The 19,046-nt window shown below is 43.4% G+C and overlaps 1 protein-coding gene across 6 annotated transcripts in view; it reads right to left on the reverse strand.

Annotated features, from left to right (window-relative positions):
- The window catches only part of LOC111872707 (protein similar), a 201,192-nt gene that overhangs the window by 50,379 nt on the left and 131,767 nt on the right, over nt 1-19,046 (reverse strand). For all 6 annotated transcript variants that reach the window (XM_023866860.2, XM_023866859.2, XM_023866857.2 and 3 more), the window contains exon 7: nt 2,785-2,935. In XM_023866860.2, coding sequence (XP_023722628.1) covers nt 2,785-2,935 — 151 coding nt within the window. The remainder of the gene's footprint in view (nt 1-2,784; nt 2,936-19,046) is intronic.

Consider the following 19,046-nt stretch of genomic DNA (forward strand, 5'->3'; position numbering starts at 1 on the left):
AAAGGTTCATCAATGTAACCTCACTGGGCCGTTCTGAATCAATTTTAGGTAATCATTAGTTTGAATTTACTGCCCTATTTCACTCGGAACGCTTTTGGAATATTAGCCAAATATCATTAAACACCTTATCAGAAGAAGAATGATGCAGTCCAGTCTAATGTTCTTGTAGTGTTGGTTCAAAGTTGTTTACCCACCATGGGATCTGTGGGTTTGGGCTTTCGGCCATACCACATGCAATAAAAGTCGATAACATAAAAATAACTATCTGCTGCTTGCAGCTGTTCCCGTACCAAGCCTTCTCGTGTCTTGGCAAGTGCCTCTCGGTTCTAAGAGCAATGGCCCAGTAGTTCACGATACCGAATTATCTTCACCCCGTTTCATAATCACGGGATCAGTAGTCACTCCAACCTTACTTCGAAAGACTGTTGTTGTCTTCACATACATAAAAGGCGCCGGAGGAGATATGACCTAAGCTAAAGCTTCTTGAGGATGGGTAACACACTGAGCAAAATTATGACTGTGATAATTGTCTGAGATTTTAAAAACGTTTCGGAAACTGGTTATATTTCCGAGCAGAGTCCTATATCAAGCTGACTAATGATACCAGACATAAACATAGACCACAAATTATTATATTATTTTGTTTCTCAATCGCTTGAAATTAACAGGAGGCATATTCAGAGAGAATTTACCCCAAAATGTCTTACTCTATTCATGATGATGTGAATTCATGGAGTCGTATAGATTATACTATCTTCGCATTAACCACAAAGACCTGCAAAGTATCCACTTAGGTTGTCCTGTTGGTTTCACATTAGAGAACTTTGCACTGTTTTATTGGACAGGTCTCCAAGGACAATTTCCACATGCATGTTTTGAAGAGGAAATAAATCTTCACAACCAATTCGCATTCCAGGATAAAAACTAACTAAACTTCACATATCCACGCCAACACATTGTCAATACTCACAGAATAGACACGGTACATTAAAACAAAAGACTGTGGCCTACTACATAACGCACGTTCACGCAACATACTAACATAAGACACTTCGTTGCTATAACCCCAAATTGCGTAGTTTCAGAGCTATCATAGTGTTAAACACGTTTGTGTGTGTTTCTGTGTACAGAATATAAGCATAGGTATATGCTACGTCCCCCACCGATGATGTCTCCACCTTATTGTGGTGGTGTGGTTTGAGTGCTCCTGATACTCTGATAGCTATGCCGGCGGTAGCGTAGCTACTGGTAGGGTCAGCCATGCCGGACAGATCAAGAGGTAGGAGCCAGACGAAGAGGGATACCCTGCTCTTCCAGGCTGGGGGTTCGGCGTGAGGCTAACAACCTCACACCGAAAAACTAAATTATTCAGAAACCACATAATTAGCCTCGGATGGATGGAGAGAGAATGGAGGCAGATTGTTCAGGAGGCTAAAGCTCAACCTGATCTGTAGCGCCGAAGGGAGGGAAGAATACGCTACATCACATCTCTAGCACAAAGTAAGTCGGAACGCACTGCGAAACTTGCACGCGACACACAAATTCTATTTTATGTTTGCTGATCATGTGTAACATCACGATCCATGTTTAAAATCTTATTCAAATTTTATGATAATCCGTCAGATCATGTTTTTTTAAACGGTGGTTTGTAAGCTCCTTGAGGTCCCATTCGTTCCAAGGGGGGTTGTCAAGTTCTCAAGAATTATTTATAAAATATATCTGTACCTACTCACAATTCTGACAAGGCTGTTTGTTAGTCGTAAGATTTTATATACGTGCTTTCGGAAAATGCAACTGCAGCCGGCAAAACATTTCACGATATTTTTTCGTAATCGTACAGGAACACTTTATAGCAACTACTACACGTGTAAAGAGGATGTAAACTATTCAGGTCGCTGGGCGTCACCGCAGAGCCTGATAGGAACCTGAACAATGTACAGAGCTGCACTTTTTAGCTGACGACAGCGATGGAGGGTCGCATAAATTTACATATTATTTTATGGGGTTGCGGTGTCACAGTGTTAGAGAGCCCCGCATTAGACTTGGTGTCTTACAAATTTAAAGGTACTTTTACCCTCTTCACAGTGCCGTGACATTACGGTGTAAAAACGTTCGGGAGTAAGGCATCACGAATTCGTAATCTCGGCACAGATGAAGCTGGATTATGGGTTTCAAGTGTTGTCCGTCTTTATCTCCGGAGAACTGTTTTTCTCCTACAAAGTAACATATAGTGCCCGTTTATATGAAGCATCCTGAAATACATTAACCTAACAAGTTGTCGGTTCTTGGGAAAAGTAACAGCCTTATTTTATTCCTGTAAACGCGATGAAACAACTGAGAAGGTCTTGATTGGTAGGAAGTTAAAAAAAACGTAAAGGCATCCGTGTACCAGGCCGTGGAAGCCCACAGGGTCGTGAATGTTGAGGTTTCCACATTTTCTAGACAATCGGCTCATAGATGGGGATAAGGTTGTCAGCCTTACGCGCCGGCCGCCCTTTACCCCCAAGAATATTCGTGGTACTTATTTCTGTTAGAGGCTGAGTCGACCCCAGGGCCTACAGTGCGGCTGGAAGGATTAGGTACACTGAAAAAAAAACAATGACCTCATCGGGATTCGATCCCGCGACCTTCCGGCTTGTAGCATAGTTCCTCAACCAACTGCGCTACCGCGTGCCCTTATCGGTAGGCTGTGTAAAGCACAATTTATGTCCCTTTAGGGAACAGGTGATTATATCATTACAGTGAAATACAAATACAGAAGCACAGGAAAAAAATTAAGCCTACCTGACAACAAAATTGACACAGACAACGCTGTGTGGCTTCTGGCCAGTCTTGCTGCCGTAGATAAGCGTTGCCTGGGTCAGAACCCATACATAACCACCATTCTTCGCCAGGAAGCGGTATATTCCAGTCTCACACTGTCCTTTCGAGAACACTGCAACAGATAAACAACTCAAGGATAATCGATCAGGATGTCCACAGTATGGCTTTTATAAAATGAAGATTAGAGATGATAGTACTGGGCATGTACATAATAGAAGTCCTAAATGAATGTCTCAGGACACCAAATTACATATGGCTCGGGAGAGGCACTATCATAGCTAAGGACACTAAGCGCTACCTTCTCAGCGTCGAATCTCGGGTGACAACTTCACGTAAGATCCGTGGTGGATGAAGTGGTACTGGAGCACGTATTCTCTTAGTTTCTTCGGATTCCCTTGCTAATCTTCATTCTACCACCGCTCTATATTACCTATACCTCCCCCTCTCCACCACCCAAGTGTGAGACAGCGTTGACCAGGCAGCACACTATCACACCCTAGGTCTTTAGATTTAGAGTTCCGTTTCTGGCCCTGGACTTGATCAGCTACAGAGCAAAGAAGTTAATGTCGTGCAGACAGCATCTGGAAATAATCGCTCGTAGGGAGCGCTTACAGTGACGCACACTGCAGGTCCCCTACGCAGTGTCGAAGTGCATTTCTCACTGCAAATTCGGCTATGGCAAAGCCGACGTAATTATCGTCATCCAAACTATATGACGTCACATCCCAGAAGACCGTTATTTTGGTAATAAATGTAAAGGTGTCCCTGTGCTTAACTAATCGTGCACTATGCCATGAAGGCGCATGGGGGAATGGATTTATAGATCCACATTTTCTTCACCTTGGCACTAGTTCGAGGTGAGTGGTCAGCGTCACGCCCCGGCCGCTTTATTCTTCGGGAAAGAGCCCCCGGTACCCATTGGATAGGAGGTTGGGCGGACCCCAGAGCCGGCCTGGGCGAAATCGAGAAAATTCTTGAAACTTCCGGGACTCGAACCCCAACCCCTCGCTCGTCTAGCCCGTAGCCAGTGGCTATACCGACTACGCTATCCCGGCTCTTAACATCAGTTGGTAATAAAAGCAATAACAGGACCAACAGGAATGAAATGAATGTAAAAAATCAAGAGAAAAATCTGGCACTCAAATGAAATACCAGACGAATAGCAACAGGTGAAACTCTTCAGAGATACTACGAGCACTTTGCAGTCACTGCTTTAAAGACTATGTAATGATTTTAGCTAATATCAAAAATATACGTAACTGTCAGGAGAAACGAGCATTTCGTTGCGAAATTCATGACAGATTTCACCTTTACAATGAGGCCATAATTGCGAAACACTAGCAACGTGGCAGGGCCGCGTTAATGGTATTTATACATGTTTATAAATGCATGTGACAGCATAAGGGTAAAGAACTCGTCAAGTTTAAAGAGCCTAGAAGTTCCAGAATACTGTAACGATTTGAGCAATGCGTTGCCAGGCAACAGCTCTGTTAAACACGGTCCAATGCGCAACAATAGAGGAAGCTGTGTTTTCTGCAGATCTGACCGACGCACCAATAAACTGGCTGTATAGGGATCATGTCATATGTTTTTACTGTAGGTCCACGTCCGTTCCGCAGCTATATATGTGAGTGACAGAATTCGTTCAGAGCAGTTACGAGTCAGTCGTAAGCTGGAGGAGTGAGTCCAAGAGAATTTTTGGTTCCGAGGTTCCAGAGTGATTGAAGACGAAACAGTAAGACGACTTCATAGTGACCTGAAATGCTAATTTCTGTGTTGAGATCCGTTGCTAGGAGACGACTGGCAGAGACTAATAATCCTAATGCGTGTGCAACGGTGGACTGGAACGTGTGTAAGTAGGATAGCGCTATGTGTAATTACTGGTGGTATCAGAGTAAGTAAACCCATTTATCCAATCAAGAATCCGCGTTATTAGTCACTAACACACGTGACAATATTACTACATAAAAAGTGAAACTTTCATACACGTACTGTAACAAGCTGCCTAAAAACAATATTCGGATGATCAGGATGGTTCAAGACAAGTGGAGTAAGACAATGCGCTGGCCTCCTGCCTATCTCGTATAATGCAATGACTGATTATATCAGTGACATAGTTACAGGGTAGGGCGGGAAAAAGACATGAAAATTTTAATATTTGAAGTCGACGTGTTGATCCGATGGATCTGTATAATAAAAGAATACGGAATGTAAACGAATACAGACAGGGCGGAGACTGTGAGCATTTCAAGGACTCTTAGACACAGAGACCACAAACATTAAAGAGTTGGACACATTTATTTCAAGCGTGAAAGTAGGAAGAAAACCTCGACGGAGAGATAAAGAGAATAAGAGAAAATGGGACGAGGAAGCGGCCGTTATCTATTTAAGATATTAAACACGGGGGCACTATCATGTATACCGATTTCGAGAATGGAATAGCTAACCCGTCAAATGGGACAGGGTAGTCAGTTACGTCAGTGTTCATGTGCTTAACTCGCGCTCTATGAAACCTGCATCAAAGCGGCCTGATATTTAACGTCGTCTCTTTCAATACCTTCAGGCAATGATGATCACGACATCGTTCTATAGCAGAGTCACGGTGTTACTTCCACTTCCTCTCGGAGTCCATGCATCCTTATTTTCTATCAATTCCTCACCGGCTGTGGTGGACTCACTGATCCTAACATCCTTCCTATTAACGAGTCTAGCAGGTGTAACCCTTGGGTATTTGACTCGCACCACACTTGGGATGCAGCGTCGGTGCAGGCTGCGTTTTATTGTGCTATTATATATAAACAAACTCCAGAAATTTGTAGAACTTCATGAAAATGGTTCCTACATATTTCGAAAATCTCACTATTTTATTTAAATATCCCAGAAGTACACCCCAAGTGCTTGTACTGAAGAGCTGGCATGAGCTTCCAGCTCAGGATGTAAGATGCACAAATCAACTAGCATTTGAAATCCAGAAACAGGTAGGCCAGTATAGTTAAGACGCACGCCTTCCTCATCAGACCATCGTTATCAGAAGCATTAACTGTGCTATGTATAGGAAGGCAGAAACCGATCGCAGTGCCCGTGCGGACTAAGGTAGGCCGCACACCGGCATACGTCAAGACACGATGTCTGCGACATGACGCGAAGAAAGGACCGGTCTGAGCCATGACGTCAGCATCATGACTCAGACCGGTGTGCTGCGGTTTTCATAATCTCATTCGTTTCAACTGTGCTCCTTTCTTTGCGTCATGTCGCAGACATCGTGTCTTCACTGTTACATGTCTTGAATCATGCCGGTGTGCGGCCTACCTATAGCATGAACTGCCAACACTAGGATCGTGGGTTCAAATCCCACTCAAGGCATGGATATCTGTGTGCGTTTATTCTGTGTTGTTGTTGTGTGCATAGGTAGCGGCCTGATCCCCCGTCCAAGGAGTGCTACCGACTGTGTATAGGACTAAGAAACCGAAAAAGAGGCCAAGGTCCAACAAAAGGACTGTATATCCATAGATATCGTATTTGGTTTGTATTCATTGTGGTAGGATGTCCTTGTTGTTGTTGTATTTGTTGCAGTTGTTTGTATTTCTCTGTAATTGTTGTAGTTGTTAATCGTATTTGGTTTGTATTCACTGTGGTAGGATGTCCTTATTGTTGTGTTTTGTGTATTGTGTTATGTTTGAAAGTGTTGTCACTTAGTGTAATGTGTGTTATTTGTCTGTTGTGTCCTATTGTGTACTACTGCCACCGGGCTAAAACCCAATTGCANACACAACACACAACATTTAATAATTCACTGTACTGGAAGACATTACTTCAAATTTCTGAGTCGTGATCCAATAAAAATAATCCCTGGTTCGCCTACACATTACGCCGTGTCAAACGACCGCGTTTCTATTCTACAACACGAGCATAATAAAGACTTCCAATTCTAGGAAGTACAAACACAATAAACTGTCAAGTACTGAATTCCTGTAATTCTGAGGCAAAAGCTGGAGAAATTACGACACGAAACTGCATATAAAAGTAACTTAAGCGCACACATTCTAGGAGAATGTTGGAAACAGCGTTATGAGGAAAGAGAAAGATGAGAGTGTAATTACAGTTTTGGAATTGCAACATTCGTACAATAACCTCACCAGTCACCTTAAGACCGAAAAGCTTTTCAGAACACGTACATGTCATATTCCCTTCCTGAATTAGCCAGAACACGTTGGAAAACTACCAGCAACGGTTTGCTACTGTTAAATTTGACCAACGCATTCATCCTCGCATACGCCAAGGAAATATTCTGAGAGAAAATGAATGCAAGAACATACTTTTAAGCATTGACTTTTGACGGCTGAAACATTTTCAAATCAAGAAGTAAAACCCCAGGTTCCGTCTGTTTAGACACATTCTGTAAACTGCACCTGCAAGTGCTACTTCATAAGTTATGGGGAGAATCAACAGTAAATCAGAAACGCTGTAGGAGCAAGAGCTAGTAGCTTATTTTAGGATGTCATCCGAACATTTGTCTCAAATGGAAAACGTCAAGCAGAAGTGAAGCCCAAAGGTTTTATACCAGCAGTGTGGTTGCTTTTGTAACTATAGTCACCGTTTCCTCCGACGTCACTCTTCACCAGACTCAACCAGCTCCGATTTTCCCCACCGTTTATGAGCCTAGGAGGAAAATCCGAACGATTTTATTGGCTTATAATTACAGTCCTGAACTACGTTACAGCAACAGGCATGCTTATCATGGCTACACATTACCGGAGATTCAACAGCACTAACACATGAATTTAGTTTTCTTTTCGTGGACAAAACTACTCACAGGAGAAATATTTTAATATACGTATGAACACGTTTTTTAGACTGCTTTCCTTATTTTGAAAAAAAAAACATAGAAGAGGCCTTTGGGGATCGCCTTGCTATCCGTCTCTTATCCCTAATTTTTTAGGCTTACTAGAGTATCTTGCTGTGTGCCACCCCCCCCCCCNNNATTTTTTTTTTCATCTTCTATGAGGTCCGTGTAGTATAAAAGGAAAGCAGGCGACTGATTAGTTCTTTCCAGAACTTCTTATTTACGTAGTATGGTGACTGATAAGTAATGAAACATTCTAGGGTTGTTACTGAAAATACTGTGCGATACACTTCACCTCATGAAGACAGCACGAATCTTCGATTTAATATCTATAGAGGAAACGATGCCGATCATAGTGGTCGCGCGGTCTGAGGCATGAACTGTCTTCCCTCGCTCGAACACTGGGATCGTGGGTTCGAATCCCACTCAAGGCATGGATGTCTGTGTGTACGTTTATTCTGTGTTTGTGTTGTCCTGTTTGTAGGTAGTGGCCTTGCGACGGGCTGATCACTCGTCTAAGGAGTCCTGTCGTCTGTGTAAATAAGATTTCAAACTGAAGAATAGGCCAGGGCCCAACAAAGGGCTGTAGAGCAATTGATCAATGAATGAATGATTGAACGAATGAAAGGAAGGAAACTGTACCTAGTCTGTAATAGCTTTCGTCTCGCTTCTTACGGAAGGAAACTAAGAGGAGAGCTGTAAGTGGCTTTCAGTGGGCGGGGACAGTGATTTAAGTTCTACCACGAGTACAAGACATCGACTTTCTTCCACTGCTTTCCGGCCTCTTGTTCGTTAGCAAGGAAGAGTTTGCAGATCTGAACGATAAAACTCTGCTATACACTGAGTTTTTAAACTACCATATTTCCACTTAGGTCTCTTTGGCAGGCCTAATACCCAAGCCGCAACTCTATGTTTCACGTAATGCGACTGAACTGTGGCTAGGCACAATAAATTAGAACAAAACTGCCCTCAAGGCCCATGTAATTACTCGTACTTGCACCACCTCCAGGTATTTTACGGGTCTCAAGTTTGACACACTGCTGACAGACCAAAAACACTTCCAAACACGCAGTGCTACGATCCTGGTAAGCTTATTCATTTATTTGCTAAATGTTTGAGGAAGCTGTCAGTATTTCAGACAGTGTAATGTCATATGGTAGAAGTTATGTGAAAGGATGAGTGCGTGGCCTATCAAAATACTATCTCGACATTTTCCTGGAGGCACAGAGAAAAACCACGAAAAACCTCATTCAGAAGAGCTGATACCCCGGTCAAGAGTCAAACTGGAAATCACCTGAATACAAGTCACTGGGACTCGGTTCTTGGAAAGTCGAGATGAAACAAATGAACAGGAGACTTTGAGAATTAACGCGAGGTCTCAGAAATGGCTGCTCAATGTTATCATGGCCTCCGTCACTTGTGAACAACAAAATCGAAGAGAAACGGAAAAAGGCTCATGACAGCTAGCTGTCTGTGTATAGTATCGCTTGAACCGGTAACATTGGACTGCAGCAAAGGAACGTTTTGCTTAAATGAAACACAATTCAGAAGTGTTCACGACAAAAATGAGTGTATATAACATGTCAGATACGTTTCAGTGAAGCATTTCAAAACAAAATGATATGTTGGCCATACACTTCGCAAAGTGTCCATTCATCTCGTCAAGGCTGAATGCAAATATCTCTACAGCATCACTCACTTTTCTTTCAAGCAGTCACCAAATTACTACACTTTCAAATTCTGAAGTTGTTAGTGTACGATCACTGTCATGCGAAACAAATCTGGTTAGTGAATATATACGAAACTGACATCAGTACAAAAGCATGATGCATTCAGATTAGGCCAACACATTGATCAATTTCAGTCGCTAAAATAACACCTCTTTATAGACAAAAGGCCTATGCGTTTATAGAATTTCCACCAAGCGCTGGGAACTAACGGTTACAGACAGCGACCTCCGTAGTTTAGAGGTAACGTTCCCACCTCATGACTCAAGGTACGCGGGTTCAAACCCGGCGGAGGTCGTGGAATTTTTAAGGGCGGAAAAATTCAGGGAACAAGTCGTCCGGGAGGGACTTTAAGCCTGTGGGTCCCGTGTCGTAGCTTTACGGCACGTAAAAGAACCTCATGCCTCAAGGAGGTCTCTGAGCCAAATTACAAGGACATTTCCAGCCCAACAATAGTCTCTAACGCCTCTGGTAGATGGGGGAAGCATCTAGATACCGCTGAGCCAGTAGAGGCTGAGTCGGGGCTGATGGTAAGCACCAGTATCTGTAGGGTATAGAGACTGGTCTAATATAACAGGGGGACGTACAATAGACCACTGGTCGCGGTGCATGGGGAAACCCACCCCCTCCAATAATAAAAATAACGGTGAAAGACTCCTTTCGGGAGGCACCCGGTTCGAATTTCGGCGCCATATACAAGTTTCGTTGTTCTTCTAAGCCAAATAAAGTCCCGAATACTTCCTTACACATTCTTGCAAACTCTTTATTCGCAATAACATTTCTCATTAGGCTCTATGAAACCAACGTAGGTCACAAAGTGTCGCTAAATTAATTAATAACCTGACATACGCACATCGAATTTAATGAAATACGATATTTAGGACGCACACGCAACAATCACATATCATGCCTAAAATCTGGAACAATATACAAGTATTTAGCGAACACGCGTCCGCTCTGCAAACGAGATTCAAGGAAATACTCGGTTATGTTTACATTTGACAACACATTTATCGACCTCGACAATTCACAACCCGAAATAAATTAACAATGACACTTGCAAATGAACATCTGAAAGGGCAGCGCTACGAAAGCGATCCATGCCGAATTAATAGACAATACCAGTTACCGTTCCAAATTTCATAACGATAAATGGTATCACCGAAGGTATTACATTTTCTTCCGGTCTCTAATGCTTCCATATTTATTTTAAAATACCAGAAATATAACAGATAACTGTTTCAAATCGAAATTGGTAATGTCGACATTAACAGCCCCCGCGCTGGCTTCGTGAATGTTAAGCAAGGGCACATTTCAACTGACACGCTTCATCTAATCTGGAGTGGGAACTCTGCCAGAAAACGGTTCATTTCGCCTAATAATAAAAAATTACATAGGATAGGTCGATCACAATGGCCGCACGGTATAAGGGATGAACTGTCTTCGTTCGCTCGAAAGCTGGGATCGTGGGTTCGAATCCCACTCATGAATTTCATGTTGTCCTGTGTAGGTAGCAGCTTTGCGTCGGGCTGATCCCCCGTCCAAGGAGTCCTACCGTCTGTTTAGGATTAAGAAACTGAAGTGAAATGAAGCGTTTCACGTACGGACGTAAGGAAGTACGGACGGGGGGATAGACAGAGACAGACCTACAGATAGCTATATAGATACATATACAGACAGACAGATAGATGGATACATACGTATATGGGAAGAAAGATAGACATAGGCTACACGTTGTGACGATGGAGAATCAGCACGACTAGCATCCAAAGGCGAATAACTAAATGATCCACTTACCAGAGATGCATAATCCGACCCCGCTGATCACAGGGATAGTAACATGCCCCCCCCCCATCATCCATAGATATTTAGTCGGTCATTCTGTCCTGTTAATTACTGAGACCTAACAGTGACGTTGGGAGACGAACCACGGTACTTCTTGTACATGACTCGGAAATGGAAGTCGCATTTCGAGATTTAGTTTCAACAACTCGCACGTCATCACGGGTTTACATATTGCTGCCGTTCTCTCTGAAATCAGACTGTTAACCAAATACGATGCCGTGTTCTGGGCCTTGAAATAATATACACATACAGAAGATGAGCTTGAAACCTCTTTACAACTCTCAATGTTTGTAACATATTTTTTTCTCTCCTCTTGTTCCCACTTTGAAGCGTATGGCTGATTTCTCAGTTTCATGATAATTTTTACAGACGGTAAGACTCCTTGGACCGGTGATCAGCTCGTCGCAAGGCCTCTACCTAAACACAGAATAAACGCACATACACATACCAAACATCCATGCCGTGTGTGGGATTCGAACCCACGATCCCAGCTTCCGAGCGAGCGAAGGCAGTGCATGTGTTAGACCGCTCGGCTACCGTGAGTGGCATGTAACAAATTAGTACGGTATATATCTATTACAAAAGTAGGAAAGTAAATCAAAGTGATGTCCTTATAACAAATATCAAACTTCGCCCTACGGGGTTACATTACATTTACTGGACCATTCAAATCTTGGCTTAGCAAGACCGATTTTCACTAATCTGATGTAGTGTGATGTCAAGTGACTCAACACAAGTCCCGAATTTACAAGCACGAGGTAGAAGCAAAAATATATGTGGAATCCAAAACACCCACACATCCCCTAAATTAAAATATAAAGACACTGTCCTCAGCTACAGCGGCTGGTAGTGATCTAGTGGCCAGACGAACTGGCCCGTTACCAAAGTCAACGTCCGAAATCAAAAGAAACGGCTGGATTCTTTATATTTAGATAGAATTTTCTATACAGCTTCCTTCTATTTATAATATCACTAAAAATCAGTATCCAACGCACAAAAAAAGACAATGACCACGACTCAAAAATTGACCTCGCAGAAAGGGATATTAAAATCCAGACGGAAGCTCAACACTACTGGACTCGAGGCTAATGTCAAATATTTTAGCAATGCTGTTTATGTGGCAATACACAGAGCTCGGTGTTAACTTTGGTAATTAACATTGTCATATATACAGATCGCCTGATCGAAATTACGTTATACTCTTAGTCTGCAAATAACACAACTGTCTCAATGGCTGAAGGTCAAAACTCAAAACCCGTTCACAGATGCTTTCTGTGACAAACAGCTGAGCAATTACGTGTACAAGCTGGACTCTTAAAGAGGGAAGGGGCATGACTTTTCTTTTTCATTTTCCTCCTGCTACTAGTCTGAAGGGGCTACACAAATACAGGACACTCTTGACAATGGGAAGTCCTGGAGACCCCGCCATAGCTCAAGCGGTTAGTCGCTGGCTTCCCACCGCGGCGGCCCGGATTCCATCCCGGGGTCTGGTCAAGTGGGATTTGTGGTAGACAAAGTGGTGCTGGGGCGAGTTTTCTCCGAGTACTTCGGTTTCCCCTGCCAATCTTCATTCCACCAAATTCTCCATCATCGTAATCACCCGGGGCAGGCTACAATAGGCCAGTGGCCGCCGTGCCGAGCGGACCCAGTTGGACTCCACCCCCGCTAAGCGAATAAAAAAAAACTATACCCGAGCTATGTCTGTTACTCGGAGATCGACTCATTTCGAAAAGAAATGATTTGCTGGTAGCAAGATGGCACTGCTTGCTACCTGCTTAACGCTGGTTTATTTGGCTCATTCTTCGACTCCGAAGATGGAGGCGACATGTTCCTACGAAACCTCGGTTAGCTGTCAATAGCTATGGATAGTAAATCGGCAACTACTCGAAAAATGCGCATAACAACTGGAGTCTGGAGTGCCACATTTAATGGTCACCAGCATAACGCACAGCATTAAGCTCGTGGAGTGCGAGAGAACCTGTCTAGTTCTCCGTACTTAAGGCGAAGTGTGGTGATGAGACGACAAGACAGGGGAATTGTCACTAATGTGCGTTAAATGGCACCGTCCAGAAGGGCGTGTCTACTGAAGAGATAATGGACTGCACTGCAAGGTAATGAATGCGGAAATAAGGAGACGCTCTTAATCGCCTCTTAAACACGTAACACTCGCCTCCCGTTTAAGATATCTGCAGGCGATCATTATCTGCTATCAGCACGGTGAGATAAAATGTTGCAGTTATACAACCTATCCAAAGTGATGCGCTGTCTACAAACACGATTATCTTCCAGCGTGATGCAAGTCAGGCGAAAGTTACCTTCAATACGAAAGCCAATCGACAGGAGGAAAGGGCAAAGGCGCTGGACGTTAACAAAACAAATCCATCTCCTGCAGACAACTGCAAACAAATGTCAAACTGACTGACTGACATCGAGAAGAGTCCTTTGTGAGGAGCTCGGAGACTCTTACATGCCCCCAAGTTCATCACTGTTCACTAGAACCTCCAATTATCCCTATCCCGAGCCATATGAATCCAATTCACTCTCTCCCACCCTAAGATCAATTTTAACATCATCTTTCCATCTACATCTAGGTCCCACGAATGGTCACCATCCTTCTTCTGGGTTTCTGAGTAAAACTGCGTATTTCTCATTTATCAATTAGAATGATCAAGTCAAGGAGGATTAGGTGGGCAGGGCATATAGCACGAATGGGGGAGAAGAGGAATGCATATAGAATATTGGTGGGAAAGCCAGAAGGCAGGAGACCACTGAGAAGACCAAGGTGTTCGGGTTCCATAAAATGCTGGGAAATCCTTGAGCAGATGCAGATTTGGCTTCTCCTCAAGAAGAGATCAGCTCCATAAGTAAGCAATTTCTCATCTATCAGACGCATGCTCGTGACTGCGTCTTAAAATAGACCGCAAATCCGTGCATGCTACATGCTCCACCAACCCCATCCTCCTTGACATGATAGTCCCAATAATGTTAGAAGGGAAACCCTATTTTTAAATTAGATCTACTTCTACACACTATTTCAGCTAACAGAGTGGGTAGAAATATAACATTGGATCCTAGCTAACTGCGTCCACATGGTTAGCTAGATTAGGCGTCCTTCTAGAGAGGATAAGTCGGTAAAATGCTGAATAAATTCCTCGCCATTTAAGAAATCTGAAGGTTAATTGCTGTGGAATTATTTACTTTTTATTTACCGACGGTGTCGGTAGCTCAAAACTATACAGAGTGGAACAGTAGGGCTATTAATGAATTGGAGGATGTGTGAAAGAAGTGGTCATGGCCTAATATGAGATACCAACCCGGCATAATTGGAGGAAATGAGGAAAACCATGGCAGACATATCGGCAAGCATTCGAAACGGGCACCTCGCGAATACACGTCGCCGCTTGAGCCCTTTTGCTCGGCCACTGCTATATTCGTAAATAGGCTCTATCATAATTCACACGAACACATTCCACATTCTAAAACCCCATTTTCGTCATCTAACATCATCCTCCAATATACACCGAGATCTCCCAAGGGATCTCTTCCTTTTCGGTTTTCCAAAAATATATCGGTGGGCATGTACCGTGAATGCGAATCTCTACTGCCACACAAACTCTCAACATATCTGAAGCAAACATATGACGAAAGACCGGTCGTTTTACGACAGTAACGTGTAGGCTCGAACGCAGATACGAACGAAAGCAGACACAGGCCAAGGTCTAAAACACGAAATGCAGTTCTATTCCGAGCATCAGAGCTCTTCAGCTTGCGATATCGCTACTTATGACCTATAAAGTATATTAAAGAGAATAAAAACAAACTCCGTTTCATTATCTTTTTATGTGCCAATGGATATTGGACAGGCATCCGGTCTATGCGTGGGTCAGGTTGCAATGTATTACGAGAGAAAGCATTCAGATCGGTGATGTGGTCGGATATAAATGATGAATACCAACAATTTTGAGATCTGTGTTCTATAAATTCGGGGTCAACAATTCGGGAGATGTTTTAGTGACAATTCCGCAAGAAAACCGGTTTCATTCAAGCAATTATTTGTTTTTCATCAGTAGTTATATACATACTGGGAAAAACGTACTTACCCATGAAACAGGCCGCGCTATAGCTCATGCGGTTAGTCGCCGGCTTCCCACCGCGGCGGCCCGGGTTCGATCCCGGGTCTGGTCAAGTGAGATTTGTGGGGGACAAAGTGGTGCTGGGGCAGGTTTTCTTCGAGTACTTCGGTTTCCCTTGCCAATCTTCATTCCACCAATTGCTCCACAATCACCCTCACCTATCATCTGGGGCTGGGACAATAGGCCAGAAGTGGCCGCAGTACAAGGGACTTAGTCCCACCCCACTAGCAATAAAAAATACCCATGAAACAAATTAATGGCCCATCTGCAGTAGGCCTCCGTATCTAGTACGCTTTCAATTATAACATATAAGGCATATTACACAGAATGAGGACCGAGATCAAAGTTGTATAACCCTTTCACAGATCGTGCAGTTTTTTACTCTGCTCACAAGAGATCGCCGCAGGACTAAACACAAATAAATTTTCTTGACGAAATTAAAACTAAACTTTATTAAACCTACAAAAATTCGTAAATATAAACAAAAGAAGTATTTTCATTCTCATCCAGTTATTCTCTAGAATCATAATCGATTACGTCTTACAATTATTTCCATTCTTACATGGGCCACACAAATCTAGTCCACAACTTCCTACCCTAGTTCTTAGTGATCCATTTTAATATTATCCTCAAGTCCCAAAGGTCTTCTTCACTTTAGGAATTCCGGCAAAACTCTGTATGCATATCTCATCTTTTCCATGAGAACTGCATGCCCTGATATCAATATCTTAGTTACTCTAAACGTTGGTGAATACCGCTTCGAAAGGCACGCTTACCAACAATTTATTTACTTACTTACTCATGGACCGATTATGTGAGAAATGAAGAAGTGTTAATTAGAGTCAGTGAGCAGAGGAATATCCTACACGAAATAAGAAAACGGAAGGCTAATTGGATTGGTCATGTTTTACGCAGAAACTGCCTTCTAAAAGAAGTTATCGAAGGAGCGGGTAGAAGTGACAAGAAGACGTAAGAAAATGCTTGATGACCTTGGGGACAGAAGAGGATACTGTCGTTTGAAGGAGAAAGCTCTAGATCGCAATAAGTGGAGGAATTGTTTTGGAAAAGACTGCGGACCTGTCGCCTTGACAGATTACTGATGATGATGACTTACTCATGGAGCTGAGCCCTTCTTGCGGAGCCGCCAATTCTGCAGCCACTCAAGAATTTCCCAGCATTTTATGGAACCCGAAGGTTCATCGCCGTGTTCACAAGAGCCCTCCACTGGTCCTTATCCTGAGCCAGATATATCCAATCCATACCATCCCATCCTATCTCTCTAAGATCCATTCTATTATTATCCACCCACCTACGCCTTGGTCGCTTACAAACAATATCCCGCAAATATTGTTTTCTGAATTGCCCCGTAATGAAAACTAGATCAATATCCTATATCCGATGGCATAAGCACCATACATAACTGTAAGACATGATAGCCGTTATTTAAATACGCAAATAAATGTTGTCTTTTGAAGACACACCACACAACAGTACGGCACGAAAAGTAGTTAACGACGAAAGAACTTGCGAGATTTCTTGCAGATTCGTTTCAAGTTCGATGCCATTTGGACCAGTGCTCATTACATGGCAAACTCGACCGCATTCGAAAGCACATTAAGAGGGAGTGAACCGGACACTTCGGTTGATTTCGCTTAAGGCGGAGGAAACCACAAAGCATTTTCAGCATCGACGAACGGAGGTCGAGCTTCAGAGCGAATCTCTTCCCGGTAAAAAGGTAAAGTTGTCCCTATGCTTAACCAACTAAACAATACGCCATGAAGGCGTATGGGGGAGTGAATGTATAGATCCAAGTATTCTTAACCTCGACACTAACTGGAGGAGAGTGGTCGGCTTCACGTCCCGGCCGCTCTACCCCGGGGAAAGAGCCCGCGGTACCCATTGGGCAGGAGGCTGGGTGGGCCCCAGAGTCAGTTTGGAAGACATGGAGGAGAGAAAATTCTTGCCCGTACCGAGACTCGAACTCTGACTCGGCCATCCAGCCCGTAGCCAGACGTTTTATCGACTACGCTATTCCGGTTCCTCCTCAAGCCGGTACTAAATCTATTTGACTTCAGTGGTCCAATTCTTCGAACTACGTGGTCAATGATAATATATAGGAGGAGCTGGGTGAGAAAATGGTCATGCCAGGTTAAGTTGCGAGCCATATATTATATATATATATGCTTCGGAAATATGAAAATGGACCCAAGTAGAACTAAAAATCGAAATTGAACGGAATAAATACGGAAGGGCACTGTAAGAGAGTAATAAAGACGATATACTGACAGCAGTTCTCGCGTCTACGAACACTAAACAATATAACGCCAAATCCACCGTTTTACCGCACCTAACCCAACAATCTCAACTAATCTAAAACAAAGCTCGGTGACCCACAATTAAGCAACTCATGAGAATGAACAGACTTGCATATGCGCCTGCGCAGGAGGAACCGAGAAAGTAGAACATCAGGTCAGGTCAACGACGCATTTATTGTAGCAGACAATTCGGAATCTTTAATTGGCTTGTAGATTACGTTTCAGAAAAAAAACACAGAAGCCGGATCCATATAAATTGATACTCAACGCCGAATTTAATGATGGTTGGGGAGACGGCCATGTCATTGATAACTGGATGGAGATCCCTCGTCTGCAACATGCGGAAACCAAGAAAATGTAATCGAAGTGAAGACATGACAATCCCATACTATGAAGAAAGCAGTCTTCTGTGATTTGGCACCGTGTATATGTGGTGTTAACCGACGTTTCGGAGGAACGTATCGCCTCGGTCTGCTTTTACCGGTTCTCACGGTCTCTTCGCTTGCAGATTTCTTATATTTTTTCTTCTACCCTGAAGATGGAGGCGATACGTTCCTCCGAAACGTCGGTTAACACCACATATACACGATGCCAAATCCCAGAAGACTGCTTTCTTCATAGTCACCGCCGTGAAAGCCTCAAATCTTACAATCCCATACTAATCTCATGTACTCGTGCCCTGCCCTGCCCTGCCCTGCCCTAACCTAACCTAACCTAACCTTGTCTAATATACGGCTCACAAGAGTTTCGGTCCCTACTTCACGTATCTTCTCCTGCGGGTATTATCTTTTGCGCCGCTAGCCACGCTGTACATGGATGGATCAGAGGTTTCCACGGCAGTGACTGTGAAGAGTACAGTCTTCTGGGTTGTAATTCCATGTGGTTCGGGTACCGATGTTTCGAAGGAAAGTATCGGCTCCATCTTCATGGTCAAAGGGTAAGCCAAGTAAATAGACCACCTGCATCTGTTGGTTTCTAGCTTTCCTCACTCTTCCACCCTGAATATTAATGTCATGTTCCTCCGAAACGTCGAGTTTCTTCAGAAATACATGGAGTTACAAACGAGAAAACCGCGCTCGTCGCACTCAGGATGGCTGGTGTCCTGGCCAAGATTCGAACTGGGAACCTCTCAGTTATAAGTTAGAAAGAAGCCTTACCGCTAAAGCCAACGTGCTCCCTGTCGATTAACAAACACAGTGATGAGGCTTTCCCGAATCGACAAAGCGTAGCAACACTGAACTATCACAACTCGGAGTTACGAACAGCGTCATCAATGTAATACGCTGAATAGGATGACGAATGACACTCAACTGCGAGAAAATTACAACACAACGTTCCGACAAATTCCGCTGCCAGCAAA

Source organism: Cryptotermes secundus, unplaced genomic scaffold, assembly GCF_002891405.2.
Source record: "Cryptotermes secundus unplaced genomic scaffold, Csec_1.0 scaffold374, whole genome shotgun sequence".
Lineage (NCBI taxonomy): Eukaryota > Metazoa > Arthropoda > Insecta > Blattodea > Kalotermitidae > Cryptotermes > Cryptotermes secundus.